Source organism: Prionailurus viverrinus, unplaced genomic scaffold (genome assembly GCF_022837055.1).
Source record: "Prionailurus viverrinus isolate Anna unplaced genomic scaffold, UM_Priviv_1.0 scaffold_45, whole genome shotgun sequence".
Taxonomy (NCBI): domain Eukaryota; kingdom Metazoa; phylum Chordata; class Mammalia; order Carnivora; family Felidae; genus Prionailurus; species Prionailurus viverrinus.
Genome location: NW_025927610.1, coordinates 213652 through 240101, shown reverse-complemented (window position 1 = coordinate 240101; position 26450 = coordinate 213652). Strand labels below are relative to the sequence as shown.

At 59.6% G+C, this 26450-nt stretch overlaps 1 protein-coding gene across 1 annotated transcript in view; it reads right to left on the bottom strand.

Annotated features, from left to right (window-relative positions):
• SORCS2 (sortilin related VPS10 domain containing receptor 2) overlaps positions 1–26450 on the bottom strand; it is a 271676-nt gene that overhangs the window by 47525 nt on the left and 197701 nt on the right. Inside the window, exons 5-9 of the mRNA XM_047847261.1 lie at positions 24364–24428; positions 21465–21583; positions 18052–18141; positions 10992–11171; positions 6535–6681 (exon numbers count right to left, since the gene is read on the bottom strand). Coding sequence (XP_047703217.1) covers positions 6535–6681; positions 10992–11171; positions 18052–18141; positions 21465–21583; positions 24364–24428 — 601 coding nt within the window. The remainder of the gene's footprint in view (positions 1–6534; positions 6682–10991; positions 11172–18051; positions 18142–21464; positions 21584–24363; positions 24429–26450) is intronic.

The following is a 26450-nucleotide window of genomic DNA, read 5'->3' as shown; positions in this document are numbered from 1 at the left end:
ATCCATCCATCCATCCATCCATCCATCCCTTCATCCATCCATCCATCCATCCATCCACCCACCCATCCATCCATTCATCCATCCATCCATCCACCCATCCACCCATCCACCCATCCACCCATCCATCCATCATCTGTCCATCTGTCCATCATCCATCCATCCACCCATCCATCCATTCATCTGTCCATCCACCACCATCCATCCATCCATCCATCCCCACCCACATCCATCCATCCACCCATCCATCCATTCATCTGTCCATCCACCACCATCCATCCATCCATCCATCTATCCATCCAACCATCCATCCATCCATCCATCTATCCATCCAACCATCCATCCATCCATCCCCACCCACATCCATCCATCCACCCATCCATCCATTCATCTGTCCATCCACCACCATCCATCCATCCATCTATCCATCCAACCATCCATCCATCCATCCATCCAGAGCCACAGTAGCCCAGGCACAAGATAATGGCTGTAACACACCCTCAGTCCTGTGCCTTCTGTGAAGAGCCCACTGGCAAGCATCAGTGGGCACCCTGAGGGCGGCCCTGGGGGGTGCCCTGGCTGGAGGGGCAGGAAAACCCGTTGTAATAATAATTTCAGTGGCAACTCCCATCGGCTGACAGCTGCCTCTGTGCCAGCACCGAGCTCAGCACCACATGAGGTGTGGGTCACTGACACTCTCCACATCCCCCACTCCCATCCCCATTTCACCAGTGGGGAAACTGAGGCAGAGAGCATTTAAGCAACACACCAAAGGGCAGTGGTGGAGCTGGGGCGACGACCCAGGCTGCTTGGACCAGTGTCCACACTCTGAGCCTGCATTATCTACCCAGGGTCACTGGGAGGCCAGGAGCCTCCCAGAAGTAGGAGCAGGAACAGACCCCTTACCCTCTCCTGTCTCCTGGCCGCCTGCACCCCAGCTCACCCCTGGGCGGGACTGGGGGTCCAGGGAGAACAGACGAGCCAAGAAGGATGTGCTCCGTGGACTGTGGCCTCCCTGAGTCTCCCCAGGCCACAGAGGCTCAAGGCCGCACTCTTGCCCACAGCCCTCTGGCAGCCCCATGACAGAATACAGAGCCACAGGACAAGGTCCCAGGTCTCTGCATAGCACCCTCCAGGGCGCCAGAGGCTGCAACGGGCAGTGACTTAGCCACGCACCAGGGGTTGCCTGCACAGAGGCCTCCGACATCAGTTTCCTCTCATCCCTCTCGAAGGCTGAGAGGTGACAGGGTCTGGGGTCTAGCCGGCTGAGCCGACCTTGACACACAGGAGACGGAGGAGGAGGGCCACCAGAGCTCCCATCACACATCAGACCTCAAATGGGTTCTTGGGTTAAAGACTCGGGCGGCAACCTTCCTGGAGTCCCCAGTTTGGGCATTCCACAGGCCTGGAATACGTGGGACCACAGGAGGGGCTGGGTTTTGAATCCTTGTACCCCCTGAAAGCTGTGTGACTCTGGAAAAAGTGCTCAGTGTCTCTGAGTCTCCCTTTCTCTACTTCACAGGATTACTGGATTAACACAGCACAGCTTTTGGAGAGAACGTCGGGGTCCAGCTCTCCCCCTGGACAAGGTTTTGCTTAATTGCTTACTTATAAGAAAAGTAATCGTTTCTTTGGCCTTCTTTACTTCCTAGAAAAATCTCCAGTTTAGAAATACCACGGAACTGAGCACTCAGGGATCCAAATTCTAATTTAGACACCGCTAATTGGGACTACATCACCCCACCTGCTGACCTCTGTCTGAGATGCTTCGTCTCATCCTTGTATGTTTTGGGGCACTTTCTTCTGGCCACGGACTGAGCACATTTTAGATTATCCTAAGTTAAAAGTGAAACGCCGACCTGGGTCAGGCGGCACCAGGTGGCAGCCCCAGGGCCCGGTCCAGTTGGGACCAGGCTCCCTCTTTGCTGGGCCCTTAAAGATGTGTGAGCTGTGCCACAGGCAGCGTGATCATTCGTGTGAGATGCCCAGGCCAGGGGGTCTATGGAGACAGGAAGCAGACCAGCGGCGGCCAGGGGCTGGGCGGCGAGGGGTGGGGACCGGGTCCTCTCTGGGGCGACATTGCTCTAGAACGGGCTGTGGTGACGGCCACACGTCTCTGTGAGTAGACAGAAAACCCCTGACCCGTGTACTTTAAGTGGGTGAACCGTATGGTGTGTGAGTCATTTGTCCCCAAAGCTGTAAAAAAGAACAAAGAGAAAGGTGACGAGTTGAGCGCGGGCCCCTCCCCTCTGCAGAAGTCCACTTTGGTATCGGATCTGGTGCTGGCGTCCCTCCTGACGGAGACCCAGGGGCCCGGGCTGAAGGTGAGCGCGAGTCAGAGTCAGTGGAGGAGAGCCCCGTGCCATCCAGGAGCGCGGGGGATGGGTCGAACAGACGAACCCGCCCCCCTCACACCAGTGTGCTAAGACTTTCCCAGTTCGGGTTTCCCCCTGACTCCTTGTGCTTGAAGAGCAGACTGGTGAGGGGGTATGGTGAGACCACTCAGTTCTCTCCCCCTCCCCATCTGGTGACCAGACACACGGGGCAGGGACATTCCTGCGACGTCTGCAGGCAGGGCGGCTCCCAGGGGGAGAAGAGCGTTCTAAGTCAGAAGAAAAAGGGGTTTTCAACGTCACTCATCATCAGGGAAGGACAAATCAAAACCACACTGAGATACCACCTCGCACCTGTCAGAACGGCTAACATGAACAACTCAGGCAACAACAGATGTTGGCGAGGAAGCGGAGAGAGGGGATCTCTTGCACTGCTGGTGGGAATGCAAGCTGGTGCAGCTGCTCTGGAAAACAGTACGGAGGCTCCTCAAAAAACTAAAAACAGAACTACCCTACGACCCAGCAATTGCACTACTAGGCATTTATCCACGGGACACAGGCGGGCTGTTTCGAAGGGACACATGCACCCCCATGTTGATAGCAGCACCATCGACAATAGCCAAAGTATGGAAAGGGCCCAAATGTCCATCGGTGGATGAATGGATAAAGAAGATGTAGTATATATATACAACAGAGTATTACTTGGCAATGAAAAAGGATGAAATCTTGCCATTTGCAGCTACGTGCATGGAACCGGAGGGTATTATGCTCAGTGAAATTAGAGAAAGACAAATGTCATATGACTTCACTCATGTGGAGACTTTAAGAGAAAAAACAGATGAACATAAGGGAAGGGAAGCAAAAATAATCTAAAAACAGGGAGGGGGACAAAACAGAAGAGACCCATAAACATGGAGAACAAACTGAGGGTTATGGGAGGGGTTGGGGGAGGGGGAGGGGCTAAATCTGCGAGGGGCACCGAAGAGGGCACTTGTGGGGATGGGCACTGGGCGATATACGTAGGGGATGAATCGTTGGGTTCTGCTCCTGAAATCATTATTGCACTATATGCTAACCGGGATGTAACGTAAAAAGAAATAATACTACTACTAATAAAATTAAATTTATTTTTTTTTTAATTTTTTTTTCAACGTTTTTTATTTATTTTTGGGACAGAGAGAGACAGAGCATGAACGGGGGAGGGGCAGAGAGAGAAGGAGACACAGAATCGGAAACAGGCTCCAGGCTCCGAGCCATCAGCCCAGAGCCCGACGCGGGGCTCGAACTCACGGACCGCGAGATCGTGACCTGGCTGAAGTCGGACGCTTAACCGACTGCGCCACCCAGGCGCCCCAATAAAATTAAATTTAAAAAAAGAAGAAGAAAAAGGAGCCTCACCAGGGACGTGGCAGAGAAGGGGAAGTAGCCCGAGGTTCCCCGGTGGGCCAGGAGGGCCTCCCCGGGCTGCCACCAGGCCTGCCCACGTCCCCCGAGGCACTGTGCACACAATATCACCGTGCTCAGGGAGCAGAGCACGAGGGCAGAGGCACCGTCTCGGAGAAGCCGGCTGCCTCTCCCTCCCGCCCGCCAGCGGACCACCCTGGAGGCTGGGTACTTGTCTGGGCCTAAAGGGGGACACTCCTCAGGGTGTGAGGAGCACTCCGTGCGGTCAGCTGTGGCCCACAGGATGCTGGCAGGTGCGGGAGACTCCAAGGGGAGGCTGGTGTCACAGGAGTCCCGTTCTGCTGAATGTCCCGTCCTGGGGGAGGTGGGCCCGGGTGCCCGCGGGGGCTTGGGTGGGTGTGAGGCGGGCCACGCAGGGAGGCCCATGGGGACCCCCGGCTCCCCATCCTCAGCGCCTTTCGTGACTCAGCCCCAGGTCTGAGAAGGGCTGCAAACCTACTGGGCTTTCATTCTGAATTAAGGTGTGAACAGATTCAAAACTCCTCCAAATAGACGTTCTCTGGAAACAGATCTGATCGTGCCATCCCTCTGCGTAAGGCGTCCCCGTCCCGGCAGGGAATCCTTCCCCGCGGAGCCCTGGGATGGCCCCGGGGCGGGGGGGGGGAGGGCTAGTGACCCAGAGTTAGGACAAATCAGACATGTGTCAGGGTCCGTATGATGACTCTTTCACGGCATCTACGCTAAGATTGTCAGGGAAAATGCCCGATTACTGCTATTTCTGGGTGATACGGTTATGGCTGTTCCTCATCCCTCTGTTCACACATCTCATGAAGGTGATCTCCTGGCCATGCTGCGCAGCCGCAGACAAGACTCTATTCTTGGCAAAAACTTGCTTTGACGGATTAATATGGCTTAACTGTGCTGATGATGACAACACAGAAATGAGCCCTTCACGGCAATCCTGTCTCAGAAGGGTTTGCACAAGCGGCAGGGAATGCATCTTCCACACGGGTCCCAGGGGCTATTCTGCTCCTGTGCCAGCGGGGAGGGCGTCGTCGGGGGCTGAGCGCAGGAGGTGAAGGGCAGCCCAGGCCTGGGCTCACGGGACGTCCCCGCCAGGCTGAAGCTGCTGCCCCGGGGGACCTCGGGAGTCAGTGTCCCCAGGTAGAGGAAGGAACCGATTCTGCCTGGGCTGTGTCCACACGGTGGCCGGTGGGGCGGGGGCCTACCATATTCAGAGGCCCTGCAGAGATCTGGACAGGATGTGTTTGGGGTGTTCTGTCTTCTAAACAGAACAGGGGCGCCAGGGTGGCTCAGTCGGTTTGAGCGTCTGACTGTTGATTTCAGCTCAGGTCATGATCCCAGGGTCATGGGATAGAGCCCCGCAGTGCTGGGGGCTCTGTGCTGAATACGGAGCCTTCTTAAGATTCCTTCTCTCTTTCTCCATCTTTCTCTCTCTCTGTGCCTCTGCTCCTCTCCCCTGCTTATGCTCTCTCTCTCTCTTTAAAAAAGAATAATCATCAAACACCCAGAAATGCACCTTACACATAGTAGGTACTCGTGTATCTTTGTTGAAAGAATATCCTTATAAAATAGACACTGTCATTCTTTCTGTGCAGAGAGGACAGAGCTACAGAAGGTCTCGGGCACCCCCAGAGCGCAGTCCCTACCTGCAAAGGACCTACAGTCAGGGCCAGGGGAAGACAGAGGAGCAAGTATGCCCAGTGGAGGCTTCTCAGTGGAGGGAGTATCCGGGCAGGGTTTTCAAGTGTCAATAGGGCTTGCTGGACGAAGAAAAGGAAGAAGGCATTCCAGGCTACAGGACGGCGTGGGAAGGGGGGCAGTCCGAAAGGATGGGATGTGCTCTGCCTCTCCAGCCTGCTCCCCATCAGAGACCATGCATTGTTCTCTCTCGTCCTCCCCACGAGGCCCAGGCACCGATTTTTATCATCTTGTTTCCTTTTTCAACAGAGGCACCGACTGACAGAGGCACCTGGCCGGAGGCTGCAGCCCTGTGCTGCTCTAACTCCAGACCACCCTGCACTCCCCCGCTGGGGAAGGCCCGGGTGCTGGTGGCGGTGGTGAGCTCCCCAGGGAGCGAGGAGAGGCAAGTCTGCCGGGTGCCGAGCAGCCCGTCTCTCAGGCCAGGCCCCCGTAGCACACCATCTCTTCAGCCTCACAGACACGGGCCTGTGTGCTGCCCGCATCTCCCGGTGGCCAAGCGGGACAGCCTCCGCTGGTATTCACGGGACGGGCACCCCTGGGATAGCAGGACCGGCCTGGAGCTCACGACATCTGGGCGGTGGCCCCGGCCCACCCCCACCGGGGGTGCGCTCCCTGGTCCTACGTGCCAGCCTGTCTACTCAGCAGGTGTCTGCTCACTTTCCTGCACCTCGGCCACGGCCATGAGAGTGTGCCGGGGCCGGTCCCGGGAGGAGGAGGCCAGATACAGGGAGCAGACCAACCCTGAAATCAACCAACCCCCACATTTGTGAGGGGGCCCTGCCAAGGTGCACAGAGCACGTGGCTGAGCCCAGCCCGGAGCTGAAGAATGCAGGATTGTCGCTGGCCGCTTGTTACGCAGCCGTGTGGCACTAAGTGCTGACTGATGCATCTTCCCTCTCCGACCTCCAGCTAAGCCTCCAGTAAAGCAAGGGGCTCCCCTGGCCCCTCTCCGTGACGCCCAGAGAAGCCCGTGGTTCCCGTCTCTCAGACGGGGTCCTCCCCGGGACGCCCAGGGCCCCTTCAGAGACGACTTGTGCCCACCCCGGGGAGGGTGTGGGACGGGAGGGGGACTCACAGGCTCACAGTTGGTTGGTTTTCCGTTCATGTCCGTGCTGGGTGGCCTCAAGCGGTCCCAGTCGCGGCCCTTGTTGTAGGTTATAAGTGTCACCACCTTCCCATTGGTTTTTTGGTTTGCCAGGAAGACTCCTTTCACCCCTCGGACCTGGGACAGCAAAACGAGAAAAGTCATGAACACCTGCCCGGAGCCCTCTGACAACAGAGCGTCCACCATGACCCAGCCTCTCGCCGAGAGCTCTGCCCGCGGGGCCTCACTTCTCACCCAGAGCTGAGGCTGACCGGGCACGCTCCGGAGGTGAGGGGGGCCCAGCTTCGTGGCCCGAGCTTCGACCGGAAGCCAGTTCTGTCCGACCCCAAAGCCTGGCTGCTTCCCAGCCCCGGACACCAGCCATCAGACAGTGAGCAGAGCTTGGGTCCTACCATGCCTGTGTGTTACTGTCACCCCATCTCCACCCCAGAGCTCCTGATTCGGAGCCCCTGCCTCTCTCCCACTGGACCCGCAGGGCCTGGGCCAATGCCCCTGCTGTGGGCATTCCCCCGGCCTCCCTCTGCTCAGCCCCACACGGAAATGCCAGGGAGTGAGGACGGGGGTCTGTGCTCAGCCCTCCCACCCCGGCCAGGGGCTCCAGTCCCCTTGTCCCCTTTCTGAGAGTCTCCAGAGAGCCCATGCACTGGCCCAGATACACCCAACAGTCAGCTACTGATTTGGCCCATAAGGAAGGTCAAATATCAGTAATCGCCTACAGTCAGCCTCCTGGCCACACAGAGACGGCCTCTCCCCAAAAGTTCCTTGCACACGGGGTCTCGGCCCATGGCTATAGAGACCCCCACACCCCAGCCCTGCGAGGTTCCTCGGAGCCTCCCGTGTGCCTGGGGCTGTTTCTGCCCATACGTGTGCAGGACATCCGTCTTTCTCAAGGCAAGCCTGAGAAAACGGAGCCTCGGGGAGGCCGAGGAATACACTTATGTTGCAGTCACGACACACAGTTAGTGCGCGTCTTGTCTGTGGCGGGAGCTCGGTGTGAACCCCCCACAATCCCCAGGGTCGGCGCTCCCCCACCCCAGCGCACAGGCCCGCCAGGTGCCCCACGCGTGGGGAGGACACAGGAGGAACGACAGACGAGCGAGTGGCAGATGCACCTCCCGCCCCTGCTGTGACAGAGCGACACAGGCTGAGGGGCTCGAAATAACTTCATCAGGTCTCGGTTGTGGAGGTCGGAAGTCCTACACGCGTCTCCCTGGGCTAACGTCAAGGTGGCGGTGTGGCCGGGCTGGCTCCTCCCGGAGGCTCCGGGTGAGAATCGAGAATCGTGTCCGGGCTTTTCCCGCTTCCGGACGTCCCTGCTCTCCGCCTCCAGAGCTGGCGGTGCGGCGTCCCTGCGGCCTGCGCCCATGATCACACGGGTCTCTCTGACCCTCCTCTTCCATGCCCCCTTTTTGGGGACCCTTGTGATCGCAGCCCCACCAACCTTAACTGCCCCTGTGCCTTGCGCGTCTGCTGCTCGTGGCGGGACGGGTGTCCGGCCCTCGTTCCACAGACGAAACTTCGGGGCCGGCCCTCCTGCAGCGGGGGCCCAGGGCGTGCGGACCACAGCCCCTTCTCCCACACACGGTGCCGGCTCTCTGCCTCCCGGAGGCCCAGTGCTGCGTGCAGAGGCCTCCCCCAACACCCTGAGGGCAGATCGCACGCGGACCTGGCCAGCACTGGCTTGCTTCATTCTGGAATCTCTCTGTCCTATCCGCTGGTCTCCACGAGAATGCCCAGCAGTAAACAGCACGGAAACCTCACGTCCCCGAGACGGCAGATGGCAGGGCCGGGCCGGGCCCGCCCCAGGCTGGGTCCGAGCAGACCAGCACCGGCTCCCAAAAGCGACGTGTCCACACCTGCGCCCTCTTCCGGGAACGACTCACTCCTGGGGTGGCTGTAAGGACCCACCACAAACAGGGGGGCTTAACCTAACAGAAATCTGTTCCCCCACTGTCTGGAAGCCGGAAGCCCAAAACCGAGGTGTGGGAGGGGTTGTGCTCCCTCCAGAGCCTCCAGGGGAGGACCCTCCCTTGTCCCTTCCAGCTTCTGGTGGCTCCCGGTGCCCCGGGCTTGTGTCCACATCTCTTCAACCTCTTCCCTGTCTTCACGTTGTCGCCTCTCTGGGCCCGTATCTCCTCTTCTGTCCCCAAAGGACATTCGTCACCGGATCTGGGGCCCAGCTGGACAATCCAGTGTGGTCTCGTCTCAAGGGCCTTCACTCAATGACAGCCGCAAAGACGCCTTTTCTAGATGGGGTCTCGGTCACACGTTCCGGGGACTGACATGGCCATATAGTTTTGGGGTCCCCATTCAGCCCGCTACAAATGGCTGCCCCCCCAACTATGGGCAGGGCTCTTCAGGGACAGGGACAAGCCTGGGATCCCCCGTTCCTAGCCCAGCACAGAGACACCTTGGGACGGGACAGGCCGTGGAGCGTGCCCCTGTCTGTGGCCCCCTGGCCCTGGTCGCCCTCCCCCTGCCACTGTCACTCGTGCTGTCTCCCCCAGCCGGCTGGGATGTGCAGCAGCTGTGAAGATGCCTTGCAGAACCGGGTCTGGGGGGAGCCCAGCGGCCTCCCCGGAGGCTCTGCAGGGGAGGGGCCTGGGGGGGGGGGCTCCTGCAAGTAGCTTCTAGCAAATGGCAGTGGGCCTGGGCTGTGTTCCTCTGAGTCCTCTAGCGGGGATGTGAACCCTGACGAATGATTACAGTCATTACTTTCTCGGGGAAAATGGTCCCATGCTGCTTGCTAACAGCTCAGAGGTGAATGCTGAGCCTTGGGTCTCTCTGGGAGGCCGCTTCCCAGGCCGAGAAACCCCACTGCCCGCCCCAGGCTCCCGCTGGCTCGCTGGCTCGCAGCGGGGACGCCCTCAGCCCTGCAGGCCTGGCAGGCCCACCGTCCAGCAGTTACTGTAATTGGGGCACTTTCTCACGGGCGGGGGCTCCCCGAGGGCAAGGAAAGGAGGGAGAGCGAGAAGGTGAAAGACGGAGCAAGGGCGTGCTAGCCAGGAGTTTGGGGCCAAGCGTGGGGTGGACAGGCCCGGGCTGGTTCCGGATTCCTTGCTGATTCCCGGGTCTGTGCGGGCAGGTCGTTGACCTTCTCTGAGCTTCGGGCTCCTGACCTGGAAATGGGCTGAGTGGCCCCCTGCCCAGCTCCGGTGTGGACTAGAGCAGAGGAGGGGACCGGCCGTGAGAGGCCGTCCAGGCGGGGAACAGCGTGACTGATGTCTGGGGCATCCAGGCACAGAATGAGATAGTGCAGGGTTGAGGCCCCCCGCGTGGGAGCCAGGAGCCCCCGCTCAGAGCCTCCGATCGGCCTCGGTGTCAGGGGACAGCAAGTGCAGGGGGAGACAGCTGAGGAGAGACCCCAGGGAGTGCACAGGGGGAGAGGCAGGGAGGCGGGGACGCTCGGGGGCTGAGAGGGAGGAGGCGTCCCAGGATCTGTCCCTCAGGCCAAACCCCGCCCTGCATGGGCACACTCCGGGAATGGCTTTACAGACAGCGGCCTGCGATTGCGTCCGCGATGAGAACCGCGAACGCTGTTCCCCAATCAGCAAAATATCCCTCCCCAAAGCATCCTTCTTCTCTGTTAGTAGACCTGTATTACAAGGAAGTCATACCCCATTTTTGGATTTGTAATTTCATCAGAAAGAGTAAGTCTGTCTCCTGCTCTAAACGCACCTACGTAGCATCTTCCTGGCCTGCGAAGCCTCACATATCTGGTGCTTTACACTTTGCAGATATATCTGCAGACCTGAGATAGAGCATTAGTGAAGGGGTGGGAGTAGGAGGGAAAAAGAGGGGAGGGGAGATGAGGGGAGGGAGGGGAGGGGAGAGGGGAGGGGGAGGGGAGAGGAAGAGAGGGGAGGGGAGAGGAGGGGAGATGAGAGGAGGGGAGGGGAGGAGACAAGAGAGGGGGAGGGGGGCGGAGTGGAGGGGAGGGGAGGGGAGGGAATGGGAGGGGAGGGAAGGGGAGAGGAGGGAAGGGGAGGGGAGGGAAGGGGAGAGGAGGGAAGGGGAGGGGAGGGAAGGGGAGGGGAGGGAAGGGGAGAGAAGTGGAGAGGACAGGGGGGAGAGAAGGGGAGGGGAGAGGAGGGGAGGGAAGTGGAGAGGAGAGGAAGGATGGGAGTTGGAGGGGAAGGTAGGGGAGAGGAGGGAAGAAGAGTGGAGGAGACGGGAGGGGAGGGGAGGGGAGGGAAAAGAGGGGAGGGGAGGGAAGAGAAGGGGAGGGGAGGGGAGAGGAGGGGAGGGGAGTAGAGGAGGAGTGGAGGAGAGAGGAGGGGAGGGGAGGGGAGGGGAGGGGAGGGGAGGGAAGAGTAGGGGAGAGGAGGCGAGGGGAGGGGAGGGGAGGGGAGGGGAGGGGAGGGGAGGGAACGAGGATGGGGTGACAACTAACACCCGGCGTCCCCGGGTTCCGCCCTGGAGCCCACCTCGAGGATGTCGATGAGCACGCTGTCCTCGGCCTGCCGGGAGCTGCGCACGTCCTCCAGGACGAGCGAGTAGTGCACGCCGCGCGTGTCCGACTGGTACAGGTTGTAGGTGTCCGTCTGGTGCCACTCCTGCACGGCCACAAACACCTGGCTCTCGTCCGTGCTGATGATCTGCAGATCCTGGGGACGCGGCGGGGGAGAGCGCAGGTCAGCGGTGCAGAGGGGAGGTGGGTGTGGGGGAGTGAGCCTGAGGGACCGGGCAGGCCTGGGGTGCCGGGCATGGCTCTCTGGGAGCCATGCCGACCTAGGCCTCCAACCTGCTGCTGCCCTCAGCTCTGTGACCTTGGTCCGCCCCCGGGTCTCTGTCTTCCCACCTGCAATTGGGGGTGACGTTCCAGCCCTCCGGACTGGCTCGTGGGAGGGATGCTCACAGGGGGCTATCTGCCCGTCTCTCCCCGCCATGCATGCCGTGCACCCCCAGACGTCAGGAAGCACCCCGAGGGGTCACCTCTGCGAGGCAGGGGATGGGCTTCCCCTCCCCCAGACCCATCCTGAGGGTCGGACCAGTCATCCGTCGGTTCCTTCACTCAGCACATGTTCATAAGGCGCCGTTCATAAGGACCATAAGGTGCTGGTCCAGGCACTCGGGCTCAGCGGGGAGCCGCGGGCGGGCTCTGCCCTCGGGAACACTCCCCCCGCGGTGGGAGGACTGGGTTAAGTCACTCCCCAGTCCTCTGGAGGCTCAGCTCCAGGTATTACAATTCAGAAGCAAAACAAAACCCACTGACGTAAGAAGGAAGAAAAAGGGGCCCAGGGCCACCCTTGGCTCAGCTTTTCTGTTCTCTCCCGGCCAGCGCCCAGTCCTGCATGGGAGCCCCGTGAAAAGGGCCGGGTGAGGCCAGCCAGCTCCTGCAGAGGCGAGGCCGACCCCTCCGCCCCCGCCCAGTTTGGGGGTACACTTCTCTCTGCGCCTTCTCATCTGCTATCAGGGCCGGCATAGACAGAGGAAGCTGGTTTCTCTAAGAACGGGGGAGTCCCTGTTCGTCCACGGGACGTCGCCTCCGGTGAGAGACAAGATCTGGCCGCCCGGGGTCGGACGCAGGGCTGATGGCCCCCTGCCTGCCCTCCCCGCGCAGCCCCCGAGAAGGGGCTTTGCAGAAAGGGGAGGCAGCGCTGTGAAGCATCGGGAGGCCCCCGGCAGCATGAGCTGGGGCCCTTTGCCCACACCGGAAATCTAATACGCGGAAATGACTGGAACCAAGAATTTCGTCACCAGGCAGGGAGCGTCCATGACACGGGACAGTAGGGTGGCGGGGCACAGGGACGGACACACGCAGGACCCGGCACTACGAGCAAGTGGACCGCTGCTCCCGTCTCCTGCCTCCCTTCCCCTATCTGTCGGCTCGCAGCCACAGGCCGAGCTGCACTGTGTCCACGGGGTTTGCACAATCCGCCGCCCCAGTGGGGAAGGTGTTCCACGGGCCAGCGCTGCTGGGCCGTGCTCAGGCAGTGCCGGTGGCGATCACGTGGTAAGCGACCGACATCTGCTGTGGCATTAATCCCAACCTCGTCTCCTCTACACCTGGGTAAGCGCATTGGGGGAACGCTTACTATGATCTGGGAAACAAAGAACAACGTAGGAAGTGGCCAGAAGTTGCCAGCAATGCCGTCCCTAGAGAGACCTGATCCCACCATTTAAAAATGTTCACTTTGGGGCGCCTGGGGGGCTCAGTCGGTTGAGCGTCCGACTTCAGCCAGGTCACGATCTCGTGGTCCGTGAGTTCGAGCCCCACGTCAGGCTCTGGGCTGACGGCTCAGAGCCTGGAGCCTGTTTCCGATTCTGTGTCTCCCTCTCTCTCTGCCCCTCCCCTGTTCATGCTCTATCTCTCTCTGTCCCAAAAATAAATAAACGTTGAAAAAAAAAATTTTTTAAAAATCTTTGCTGATTAGAGACCATGACAAAAGACCAGAGAGAAGAGATAAAAAAAAAAAAACATGCAGTGTTTGCTCACATCTGGATTTATGTTATTCTATCTCTGAAAAGAAAAGTTAGAAGCCAGAGAGACATGTGTTGACTCCATTTTCAAAAAAAGGACGCAAAAAACAATCAGATCTATGTACACATGTCTGTAGACGTATTTGTAGATACATGTAGATGTGTCTGTCTCTGTATCTGTACGGCCTGGAGAGAGACGTGGAAGGAAATACCAAAGTCGCCAATATTTGTTACCGGGTAGAATTAGGCTTGGTTGCATGTGACAGAAACTGGAAAAGAAAAGTTGGTTCAAACAAGCCAGCTCCTTCCTCCCCCATGTAAAAAAGTCTGCAGGTGCACGGTCTGGTATGGAAGTTCTAACATGTCACCAGGGACAGAGGCTCCTCCTGGGTCATCATCCCGCTGTCCCACGACATGGCCCTCGTCCTCATGGTTCACGATGATGGTCAGAGTTGCGGCCATCATGCTGACGTGCGAGCAGCAGGAAGGAGGAAGGAAAGAGGGAGACAGAGGCTTGCCTTTAGAGGCGGGCTCTGAGAAGTCTCCCACGGCAACCCCACTTCCGTATGTGGCGGCCAGACATTAGAGACGTGACCACGTGTTCGCTGCAAGGGGAGCTGGGAAATGTGGTCTTGTGCTGGGAAGCAATGTACCAGCTAAAAGTGGGGGGTTGTTAAAGCAGAGGCTCAGGGGAAGAATGGATACTGAGAAGTCTCTACGAGTTATACCCCTGTTACCTTGAGGGACAAAGAGGCAAGACTGTCGTGGAAACAGGGAATGGGGAGGCCAGAAGGTAGAAACAGCATATATGCCTGTAGTGTTTCTTTAAATGGCTTCCCTGCCCCCTCTCGGTCCCCTGTCCTTCTGGGACACCCACACACATACGTTGGTCACTTGCTGCTGTCCCACTGGTGTGCCTTTCCTCAACCCATCTTCCTCCCTGTCCCTCAGACTCCATAATGTCAACGGTCCTACCTGGGAGTCTTCCTTCCGTCTGTTCAAACCTCCCTCCAAGCCACCTCGTGAATTTTGCATTTCCAATGTTGTCCCTCCTAGCCACAGAATTTATTTTTGGTTCCTTTCATGTTTTCTATTTCTTGGTTATTTCTATTTTGCTCATTTTTACATTGTTTCCTTGACCCGCTTCATGGTTTCCCTCTCTTTGAGCGTCTTTGGGACAATTGTATTAAAGTCTTTGTCTGGTAGGTTTGCCATCTGGTATTGTCAGGGACAGCTTCTGTCGCTTTCTCCTTTGATCGGATTGTATGTTTTTATGCCTTGTAATTTGTTGTTGTTGAAAACTGGACACTGGAAACTAATAGTGTGCTAACTCTGAAACCAGATTCTCTCCCTTCCTTGCGTTTGGTTTTCTGTTTCTGTACCAGGGATCCGTTGGAGCTAAAAAGTTTAGTTCTTCTCAGATCTTTTGTGAGGCTGAGCCATTCCCCTGGGGCATGCACGGTGACTTTTCTAAACTCCAACAGACGTATGGTTGCTTGTGAGTGTCGTAGTCCCTAAATCTCTGCTCCCAAAGGGGACAAGAGGGGACACAGAAGAGGGTGGGGGCTGGAAGCAGGCTCTGGCCCACTGCTGGCTGCAGTGACGGCTTCCCGCCAGGAAGCTGCACCTCCGTGATGAGAAGCAGCCATCAACTCCCAGCACAGACCCCCAGGATTGGGAGAACGGGGTCCCCATGGCCATCCTGGCTCCCAGTGTCCACGCTGCTCACGCGAGCCCTGCCACGAGGCTGTGGCAGGCGGGGTGGGGTGGCTGCTATCACGGAAGAGCCAAAATTGCAGAAATGAGCCTGGATTCACTATCCACACGGTCGCCTGCACGCTGCAAGCCTCCAAACAGACCCCAGAGTTCCAAGACAGCTGCACCACGAGACGCCCCAGGAGCCACCGTCGCCCAAGTGGGAAGACGCAGGGCTGGCGCTTCCGGCCCCTCCCCCAGCCCCCGTGGCCTTCGTTCTTACGCTTCATGCTTTCATTTTATTTTATAAAGGTTATTACAAATAAAAGGCTATTTCACTTGGAAGTAAATTTGCATTTGTTTTATGCTTATGAAAGGCTGCACATAACTGATGGTCTTTTGGATTTCTCTCCTCTTGTCTGTTTACAGCCTTTGTCTATTTATTTTTTCTGTTAAGGAAGGTGGTATTTTTTTTTTTTTAATCATTACAAGTAAATAATTCAAGCAAAGGGCGCTGGCACGCCTAATCAAGCCTGGTCGCCTTTTGTAGTTTCGCAGGCAGGTGAATGGAGAGTCGCGTGGTACAAGTCACGCCGTTTAAAGTACAAGGAATGTGGAAAGAAGGGACACGACACAAAAAATCTGGCCGAGCTCTGTTGAAACCGGTCTATTCCGACTTTGCCGGTGGCAAGGTGGAACCTTTTAGGAAGCAGCCCAGCTGCACAAATATTTAAATCCGTTGTCTAGAAGTTCTTCTTAGACTTGAACTTGAGAAAATAAAGACATACCCGCAGGCACAATAGGTAAGCATTGCAGCCTTGTTGGAAACGACCAAGGGCCCAACCACAGAAATGTGGCCTAAACGAGGTACGGTCTCCTCCACGGACCGTTCTGCAGTCACTGACAGTGGGTCTCCGGCACCATCCCGGGAAAATTTTCATGTTATCACGTCGGCTGTACACGGAATGCCTGCTCTGATTCAGCTACGCGAAAGTCACTGGGGCATGTGGCCAAGGACTGTAAGAAGAACCAAACAGGGGCCAGGCGGACGGGATGGGGATGGGGGACAGGGATGGGGGGCGGGGACGGGGGAAGGGGGACTGGCACAGGGGCTGGGTAGCCGGGGAGGGAGCCTCCTCTCTGCCCTAATTTCTATTGCCTTCCTGATGTTTCTACAGCAATTAAAGGGGGGAGAAACAGACTTGGTTTGACGGGAGGAAACAGACAGGAGCTACAAATGCATCATGAAACAACACAATCTGATTAGGAAATTCCACTGGCCGGTTCTACAGATTGTTGGTGGGAAACCCTAGGGTCTGGCTGCGCCCCTGAATTTGGTGAAGAGGAAACAGGCCTGCTGTCTGTCTGGGCAAAGTGCTCCAAGATGATACGAGGTCTTGACCCCGCGGGGCGCCAGGGGGGCAGGGAGTGCTCCCTGAGGGCAACCCAGTTCACCCATCATCCTCAACCACCTGTCACCAGGTCCCGGGCACGGCCCCGAGACAGCATAGCCCGTGCCCGTGCAAAAGCCACGATGCGAACGGGCGCCTGGTCTCCCCTTGAAACCGATCACACGGGGGCATGTACGTGTCGCATTTCTGCCGCCCACTTGGGATGCGAGGGCCGTGTCTCCCATCACAGCCTCGCGATTCTTTCCGACGGCCCCCTTTTCCCACAGAAATGGGGAAGAAGGAAGCTAGCGGGTAATGTTACCTTTAAGGTCCTGCGGGGGGACAGGAGGACCCCACCGATGACTTTGAGAAACACGCACTTCATCACCCCCACCCCCTCCCCGGGCAGGCAAGGACTCCGAGGTCCAGGAGGCGCGGCCAGAGCTCAAGGTCACGGAGGTCATGACTTGTGGCGTAGGCTGAGAACTCCTTCAGACGTGGCTTGGCTGCTGGTCCAGCCACCCCCGGCCCCGGAGAGGGTCAGAAACCGCCCACAGTCCCAGTGTCACAGGGGAGCAGGGAGGGGCTGGGCATCCACCTAACCCCTCCTTGCCTGGTGTCCCCCTCCCCAACTCCAGGGCACAGGGCCACGACACAGGAGGCTTCTGATGCTGCTGGGGGAGGAGGGAGGAAGAGCCTCAGAAGCTGAAAAGCCCCCCTCACTCCCCAGGGACGACACCGACCAACCCATCTGCCCTTAATGAAACCATTAGCCTTTCATTTACAGACTCAGCCAAGCCTGGAGTTAATCTATGCAACTTGCTCCTTTTTGCTCTTTCTTTTCTTTTCCATTCCCCCCTTTTCTTTTATCAAGAAGTTTGAAAAAGTTTTCTTATAGCTTAAAAAAAACCCCATGTATTTTTCTCATTCATGGCTCAGGAGAGGTGTTCTGGTGCCCCGCGCAGCACAGCACAGGTGCGGAGGACTTTACAGCAATGCACAGCCCCCAGAGCAAACATCTCGTCTCCTCACCATCCTCTGCCTTACAGCCAGGCTCCCTCCTGCCCCAGGGCCTTTGCACAAGCCCAGCCCTCCACCTGTGCAGCTTTCCCACGACCTTTAGACTTCAGAGGAAATGTCCCCTCAGGGAAGTCCCCCCACTTCCTCACCCTCTGTCTCTGCCTCTCCCTCCCTCACAGGGCAGAGCACAGCCTGCAACTATGTTGGACATTTGCCTGTTTCCTCTCTGAAAACCCCACGAGAGCAGGAACTGGGGTATCTGTTCCACAGCTGTGGCATCAGATCCCAGCTTATACTTGACGCTCAATAAATACGTGTGGGAGAACGGCTGCTCCAGTCTGCGCCTCTGAATTATAAGCACCGAGGACAGAGGTCTGTGAAGCGGGCCATCCGATGTCCTCTGGAGGGAGATGTGGCATGAGGCTGGTGTCAGACTCACAGGGACCTGGGTTGAGACCAGCTTCGGTTTCTTACTAGCTGTGTGACCTCAGACAGGTTACTGAGCCTCTCTGAATGTCAACCAGAGATTTGAAATGGGATGGGAATACCACCAGCGGGGGGGGGGGGGGCACGGTGGAGTCTGGCCCTGAGGCAGGGCTGGGGGGCAGGGTCTAGGCCGCCCCCACCCCCACCCCCCGCTGCCTGCCCAGCAAAGGGGAAGGAAGTGGCGTTAATTGAGCACCCGTAGGCATACCAGGCGGCTGGAATGCAGGGGTGAGTAGAGCAGAAACTGCCCCGTGCCTGCAAACCCCAGATGAAAGGAGGAGGTGGGTGTGGGGGATCCTCAGCTCCCTGAGGTCGGAAGAAGCCCTAAGACCGGATGGAGCTGGGCGCACGTGAGGCCGCAGCGGACAGCATGCAAAAGGAGAGTGGCTGCAGGAGGCACAGCCGCACTGGCAGACGGGGCAGCGCGGGTCGGGACCTGGCCACGGGGCTGGGCGCGGGGGACCCCTCTTACCTGTGGCAGCGCGTACTTTGGAAGCTTCATCAGGACAAACTCGTTGCGACGGTAAGAGACGTAATATTTGGTCCGGTTTGTTGCGGTGGCCTAACGGGACGGAAGAAGACAAACCCAGGGAGCCGTTGCAGTCAAGCCGGGCCACGAGCGGACGAGTGGGACGCTCTAAATCGCGCGTCAGCTGGCGAGAACGCCCCGTGACTTGGCTCACACCTGCTCTGCGCGAGATGGAAAGACTCGTCCTCATCCCTCAAAGCCCGACACCAAACGTCCTCCCTCTGGGACGTCTTCTCCACCTCCGTCTGTGAGAACCAACCTCTGTCCCCAGGCTCTCCCAGCACGCGTTTCCCTATATCCGAGCGACGGAAGGTGGAAGGGGTTCTCTGCCCCAGAACTCCTCTTCGGGAGGGTGCGCGGAGGGCCACCGGGGGGAGGACGAGACTGGCCAGAGGCGAGCTCAAGCCACGAAAGACGACCAGCGAAGCGCGAGGCATGAGCCGCGGAACAGGAGGCAACGCTCGCTGAGGCCGCCCGCACACTGTGCTCGTTTCCGTCTCGAAGATGAGAAAACCGAGGCACAGAGACAGTGAGTTGTCTTCCGTGGGAGACGACAGGAGAGCCAGGAAAGGAGAGGCTCTCTGGGGGATGGGGCAAGGAGAAGAGTGGGGGGGGGGTGGAGAGGGGCAGGGGGGCAGCCGCCGGACGAGGGCAGAGGGCGGTGGCCGGGGGGACGATGGGTGACGTCTACGTCTCACCGTATGTGCGTGCCTGTGGGTGTGCCCCCATGCACGTGTGAGTGTGAACGTGTGACCCCCCCCGGGTGTGTTCACCGTGTGCATGCACGTGGGGGGGTGTCTTCTATGCCTGAGTGAGCACGAGTTGTGTGTGTGTGCGTGTGTGTGTGTGCAGGTGTATGTACATGGCAATGCAGGTCACTGCTTAGGAGCATAGGCCACCATGCGTCACTGGCCGGGCTCGAATGCCAGCCCCGCCATCTGTAAACCAGGTGGCCTTGGGAGAGTTTTTTTGAGCCTCGGTTTCCCCGCTATAAATGAGGAGGACAGTATCAGAAACTACGCGATGGGGCAGTCATGGGGAGCAGGATCTGGGAAGCATGTGGGGCGGCCCCAAGGCCCCAGGAGGACTCAAAGAGCTACTGGAATTATTATTACTAATCCACAAACTATAACAGGCTCACAATGTGCAAAGCATCATGACTACAAGGATGAAGAGATTTCTCTAGACAATTCTATCCCGAGGGCAAGACTGTGCGGTCTGCGGTGGTCTGGCCCTCAGGGCCCCCAGAGCAGGGAGTATTGGGATGGGGGACGCGTGGGGGTCCTGGGAGCTCAGAGAGAGAGTGCCCTGGGGTGGGAGAGGCCAGGCAGACTTCCTGGAGGAGGAGATAGCACTCTGCTTCCTCAGAAAGAAGAGCCAAGCAGCCCAGACACAGACCTGCTTAGCAGGTGGGGGAGGACTCTGGAGAGAGTGGCTGAGAGAGGTCGGTGCCCCTTCTCAGAGCCCCGTCTGCCAGCCGCTGAGCTCCCCCGATGGAGCAGAAGGCAGGGCCGGGCTTGGCGGCCCTCTTGGCCTCGAGAAGTTCAGGTTCACTGGGGAGCCCTGTGGCAGATGCTCAGCCAGCCAGGGCGGGCCAGGCCCATTTCTGCCAGGAGCTGGTGGTGAACACAGCGGGGTCTTCTGGGGCCCCGGTGCAGAAAGCAGGAGGCCTGCGAACATGGTGACCTTCCTCATCCACCGGCCAACGGGGGGAGGGGGCTTGTGGGGCGGGCAGAACCGCCAGTATCCCTGAGATGTGAATGTGACTTTTAACCCAGGGAACAGAACACACTAAACACGGCCTCATCCTTCATACAGGAGTCTGACCCCGCCCCCCGGGTGCCACAGCGTTTCTTCCCCAAATGGCGGGTCACTGGCCACATCCAGCAGGCCCTCTCCCCACGTGAACGCAGCTGGCGTCCGTCCCAGGCCTCCAGGCGGCCAGGACCTGTCACGCCCATTTTATGGGTCAGCAAGCAGAGGCTCAGAGGTGGAATGATGGCTCTTCCCAAAGCCAGCCGTGGCACCATTAGGTTCGGACCCCCACCTGTCTGTCCCCTGCAAAGGAACCAGCACCAAGAGCCGCTCAGCACCTCCAGGGGGGACCCAGGAAGCAGACTTTCAGGTTCATCACATACTTTCTCGGTGGTGAGGACTGGTGGGAGGGGCCACCAGGCACCTGCCGGGTCCTCTGAGGACCAAGAATGCAGGGAAGAGAGTAGAGCAGGGGAGGCAGGACTAGCTCAAACCCGCCCAAGATCAGTCTGCAGGGGAGCAGTGTCCCCGTGACCTCCAAGTTGGGGGTTAAGACAGCTTTTCTGGGCAGCTTTGGAGAAAGATGGGAACCAGAGCAGGACAGGACAGGAGGCGGATGGACGTCTGCGGCCCCTGACGGCCTGAGCAGGTGCTGGGGGCCCCCGGTGCTCATGGGGCAGGGTGTGCCCCTGTCCCACATCGACAGTGTCACCGGTCACTGGTCAGGCCAGGCCACTGTGACCGTGAGGAATGGAGACCAAGCCCCAGCTGCAGTCCCGTCCGAGCTCAGGCAGAGCAAACCCCAGGGATGAGCAGGTGCCCCGACTGTGGTGAGCGGGGACTGCTTCTTCTCCCACCTTCCATGTGGCCTGGTTGAGCCCCGCTCCTTACAGATCAGATTTATCCACACGCTCGTGCGCAGCAAGCCCCTGTGTCCTTGTGTGGACGAGGCAGCTGCGGTGATGAAACGTCCCCGAGACAGGGCAAAGAGGAGGCTGAGTGCGGAGGGAGCCTTGGCATTTATCTCGTGGGGTCCCAGGGGGCAGGACAGGGGCTACCAGATGAGAGTAAAGCCAACACTTTGTGCCAGAATGAACTTTCTAAAGGTCTGAGCTATCCAGGAGGGGGACAGGCTGGTTTTGAAGGAGTGAGCTCCTCATCAGGAGAAGGAATCAAGAAGCGGTATGATCGGTTATTCACTGGAGTTTCTGAATGGTCAGACCACATGGTTCTTAAGGGTGGTCCCAACCGTGACCTGAGAACCCACGTGTACGGGCAATGCCCAGACAGCCCCTATCAGTCCCAAAGTCAGTGGAACCAACGGGAGCAAACTGGGCTTGGGCTCGGGGCCCCCCCGAGCCGTGGGAGGTTGCTCTGATGGGCAGAGGCGGGGAGGGGCGGGGAGCAGCATCCCTGCCTCAAGGCTGTGGCTTTGTGGGGCCCTGGTGGGGGGGGTGCCAGCAGCACGCGGTGAATGCCGTAGCCTTGGAAGGAAAAGAGCCATTTTCTCGCCTCCCGTCCGAGCGACTGTATCTCCCCCAGCGTGGCTGACACTCCATGCCACCTGCTGCCCGTTGGCAGAGGCCCAGCCGCAGCCTTACCCTAAAGAAGATGTAGTCGTCCTGCACGGTCAGAGAACTGTGGTCAATGCGGCCTGGGAACAAAGCCGTCAGCGTCTTGTCGGAGCAGTTGTGGATCTGGCAGGTGACGTAGCGAAACCCTGCGGGAGATAAGAGCCAGCACTCGGCGCAGGAAGCCTCAAGCTCCCAGACTCTTGCCGAAGGACGCGTCAGACACAGCCTCTGACCCACAGCGCCCGTCGCGGCACCGGCCCCCTCCTGCCCCCCGGAGCCTCCCCTACCTAAACAGGGGTGCGTGTGGGTGGGACTCAAGTGTCCTTTCTTCCCCTAACCTCAGGCGAACGCTTTCCTCCCTTCGCAAACGCTTACAGTCAGGCAAAACCGAACGCGCACTTTGCCAGGCGGCTGCTGTTTTTATTCCGCAGCCTGTTTTCCCAGGGTTTGGGGGTCCCGTGAAGTGGTGCAGGGGGGCCCGAGCCTATGCCGGAGGTGCTCTTTGTTCCAACTTGCGGGGCAGGAGCAGGGTTTAACCGCGGACACCAAAGTGGAGCCCACGAGGGCGTTCCGGGTCATCAGCGCCTTTGGGGCACATCCTGCCACGGCCCTGGTGGCTGGACAGCGTGGACAGGGCCGAGGGGCCGGGCTCGGGGCCAGGAAGACCCCTCAGCAGCGGGGTGAACTGGGTTATAGTTGCTCTGCTCCAGCAGAGGGGAGGATTAATGCCAGCCTCCGAGAGTGGGGCCCAGGGAGACAGCGGCACACGGGGGACCCACAGTCAGCCACGGCTGTGCCACTGCCCACCCGCTCCTGAATCCCGTCCACGTCCCCGCCAAACAGGCCGGTCGCTCCCTGCGGGCGGCACTGAATTTCCTGTCCTGGACTCGCCTGCTGGACACGCGGTGGGAACACTCACCCGGTTCTGACTCGAAGTCACCACCCAGCTCACACCCCCGTCCTCGGGGTCACACCCTCACCCACTCACCCACTCGCACACCCACTCACTCACAGTGGCCCTGCAGCTGCCCTGGCCGCTGGCATTTGACCATGTGCTTATTCACTCGGCAGATCCGCTGGGGACACAGAGACGAATCAATCAGACCCACCCGGTCCCCACAGAGCTGTGACGGCAGCCCAGGCCCCGAGAAGGTGGCCGGCAGGGAAGGTGGTCCAAGGACAGTAAGAACCCCAAGATGGAGAAATGTGGTCAAGTGCTCCCAGTAGGGGCGGGGCCAGCAGGGACGGGGCCAGCTGGCAAGGTGAGCCTGGGGAGTGACCCCCTGGTAGGGGCGGGGCCAGCTGGCAAGGCGAGCCTGGGGAGTGACCCCCTAGTTCAGACAGGGTGGGTGACGACTCTGGGAGGGACCAGGAGGTCCGGGTGCCATGCCACCGAGCTTGGCTAGACTGGACTCTAATGGGGCTCAGAGGCTGGGGCGTGGGTGCCAGGGGTCAGGTGGGGGCACGGGGACACACGTGGTCTTCAGTGGGGGGGACGCCACTCAGGTGCTACACCAGTTCTGGGGAGCCAGTGGTGTGGCTGCTGGGCCAAGGGTTCTCCCTCTCCCCTGGGAGGGCAGGTCGTGGGAAATCATCTCCACGTGACAATGGTGCCCCTCGTCGGGATGCTGGCCCGTCCCTCCTCCCCGCTGCAGGCAGGGCTATCCTGAGAGACAACCACCCCCGTGGCGGGTCAGTCCCCGTGTCACCCTAAGCGAGGCCCGGGGTGTTTTCGGATTTGGGGGTGGAGCATGGTGGGAGCCTGTGACCTTGTGCATGTGGGCAGCCGGGAACCCCTCTGGGCTTTGTTCTGGGGAAGCCTGACCCCGATCCAGGAAAGAGCTGAGGGTTCGGAAGAGGTCAAGGGACTCAGCGGCGGCTTCCATCCACATCCACCAAGCGCTCGCTCATGACGTCCCGCACTGAGCCCCACGTGGGCACTGACCCATTTCACAGACGAGGACACCGAGGGGCCGGGAGGAGAGGGAACGTCCCCGGGGTCATGCCGCTGGCACATGGCGGGCTGGGAGTGGACACCAGTGCTTCTGTTCTCAGCCGGGACTCTCTGTGGCCCGGCTCTGAATCTGCCCCCCGCCCCCACTCCCTGCCGTGTGTCCTACCCAGGGAGCTCCACTGCGTGGCCCTCGCCAGCTCCCACGCCTGTTACCCGTGAACCTGTGAGGTCCCCACTCCAAGGGAAACCGGGCAGGAGGGACTCAAGGGCCCCAGCGCCCAGGGGAATGTGGTCGGAGCAGCGACAGGCACGGGGGCGGCGCCCCCTCCACTCTCCTCCCCTCCTTGATGCTCGGGCCCCATGGCTGGTGCAACGTGGACAGCTTCTGTGCTGTCCCCAACCGGGCAAAGGGCAGGGCCGTGGCTTGTTCACCTCTGTGTCCCCAGCAGGGTCAGCACCGGCCTGACCCACAGGGGACTCGAGTACGAGTTGAATAAAGGTCCTCTTGGCTCTGATGTTCCAGAATACCCCATGGTTCTAGAATCTTCCATACTTCTACGGCCAGTGCTCCTCCCTCAGGAGCACAGAGGACCGTTCCCAGAGCATGCAAGGCCCCCGGGGCGCCCTCTGACATGAAGCCGGCTGGGCCGGGCGGCCAGGCCCCTGCCCCACTAAACAGGGACGCCATCGGAAGCCCCCACCTGGCCTCAGCACTCAGCAACGCCAGAGGGGGCGCGCAGAGTGAGCAGGAAACACTCAGTGCTCAGAGGCCGGAACCAATCACCCTCTTAATAGACTTTCCCACTGGAGCAGAGCGCGTGGCTTCAATTTATCCCCAGCTGGAAAACAAGCACACTTAAAGTTACGCCACATCATAACATCTCGAGGTCGGCTGTGCAGGGCAAGCCGAGGAACCGAGCAGGGCACACACCTGGTGCAGGCACATTCCCCCCCACCCCCGCCTCGACTTACCTCCTCCGAGGTCCTGGGTTTCCATGTGGACCAGGTCGGGGTCGGTGTCCACCCCAGACACAGCCCTGGAAGAGAGCGGGCTGGGGTTGGCGCTGGGAATGGGGACCCCAAGCCCCTCTCACGGTGCCTGCGTCAATCCCTGAACCCCAGGTAGCCATGTGGCCCCGTGGGCTGGGGCCACGCTTGCTCTGTGGCCTCCCCCTGCTCCTGGGGAGGGAGCCAGGACCCAGGGTTCGCCAGGGGCCCGACGAGCTGACTCTAGCCGTTAGAGCACAGACGTCGGGCCAATACGACTATTAAAAATCCAGCCGCCAGAACGACCCTTCCCGCGGCCACTCACCTTTCCCAGTGAGCAAAGTGAGAGTCAGCACAGGGAGTCCCTCCCCGCGGCCACTCCGCCCAGCAGGCTGCCTTCCCTGTGGCCCCCTCTGGGCCACCGAGCTGAGAGCACTGGGTCTCCGGCAGCCCCTTCCCCAGCACTGGTGAGCACCACGCCCCCCCCCCCCCAAGCTGGTCCCTTCCAGTTCCCAGCCTGCCTCCCAGCTCCAGGGTCCAGGGGTCCCCAGGTGCACAGGGAGAGTCCACAGAGGGTCTGAGGGCCATGCACCCCACAGAGGCTCCGTGGCACAAGCCAGCGGGGCGTCCCCTGCAGTCCACTGATGTTGCAAACCATAGGCTCCAGCATCCGTCACTCTGCCCCTAAATACTATTTCAAGGTGAGGTTTGCTTTAGGCTTTTGTGCACAGACCACTTGTGAGCTCGGAGGACCAAGGTCTCCTGCCCAACATTTCTCTGTCTTTTCTGAGTAAAGTGACGCTGTTCCCTTTTCCAGGGGCACCGACAGGTCCTCGGGCCCTCAGCCGGGCAGCTGGGATTTTAGCCTTACAAGCCAGCTCATTCACGCTCTCCCTCCCTCCCTCCTTCATTCACCCCTCCCTCCCTCATTCACTCACTCACTGACTCATATCCTCCCTCCTTCATTCATTCACTCACACTTATTCATTCATTCATTCCCTCACTCACTCACTCACTCACTCACCAGCTCACCCCTGCACTGACTCACTCTCCTACTCAGTCTGTGAGTCCCACTCACTCACCTGCCTTCTCCACCGAGCGGCACCCCCACCACCCTCCCGTGCCCCCTGGCTCTCCCATTGGAGCACCCCATCCCCAAGCCCCAGGCCCTGGACCAGGCAAGGGCCCACCCAGTGGGTTGAGGTCCCCGCCCAGAACCCCTTGGTCATGGGTTCTGGCGACCACGCGAGGCTGCATGCACGTCACCTCAGACACAGCCTGGCTCCCTGCAGGGAGGGCCAACCCTGTTTGTTGAGGTCCCCAAAACTGGTATGTGGGAAAGTCTTTGGTCCGCTGCCTAGAAACAGCAGCCATGTGAGATGACCCAGGGGCAGGCCGGTGCGTGGAGAATACCTCGGGGACACGGGGGGCTGGTCCGCACTCCTACGGACGTCACGGGAAGCCTAACGCAGACGGTTCCTGTAAACCCTCACAGGCGCCACACCAGACCCGTGGCGGGAAGGGCTGTCTTCTCCCTTCTGCCTCCCACCACCACAGAGGCCCTGCCGCCTGTCTCACCCCACCCCGGGCAGGTGCCGAGCTGGCGGAGGAGGAAGGCTGAGACTTTGTGAGTCAGCTCAGGCCTGAGCAGAGAAGCAGACATGGGAAGTCCGCGAAGCACAGCGGCCAACGGCACGGCCACTGGCCGCAGGCGGAGGGCTCCTTGCCGGCAACGTGGTCCAGGACACGTGTCCTAGCCTCTCCGGGCCTCAGTTTCCCCCTCTGTCACGTGAGGGGAAGACAGTCAGGGTCTGTGTTCTCACTTGACACGATGGCGCATTCGGTCTGCTACCTGGTAGATGGTCAGCATCCACAACGTGGCAAGTCCACAATGTGGCTGCTACGACCTCACTCCACGGCCACGGAGGCCACGGGGAGGGCAACACACAGGTGCCCATGGTGGGCGCAGGACGCAGCGGGCCTCCCGCCCCTGGGCTGTGCCTGCCGGGGGCCCCACGGCCAAGCTGATGAGCTCGCTCGCCGGGTAGCCTCCCAAAGCATGAAGGGGTCCA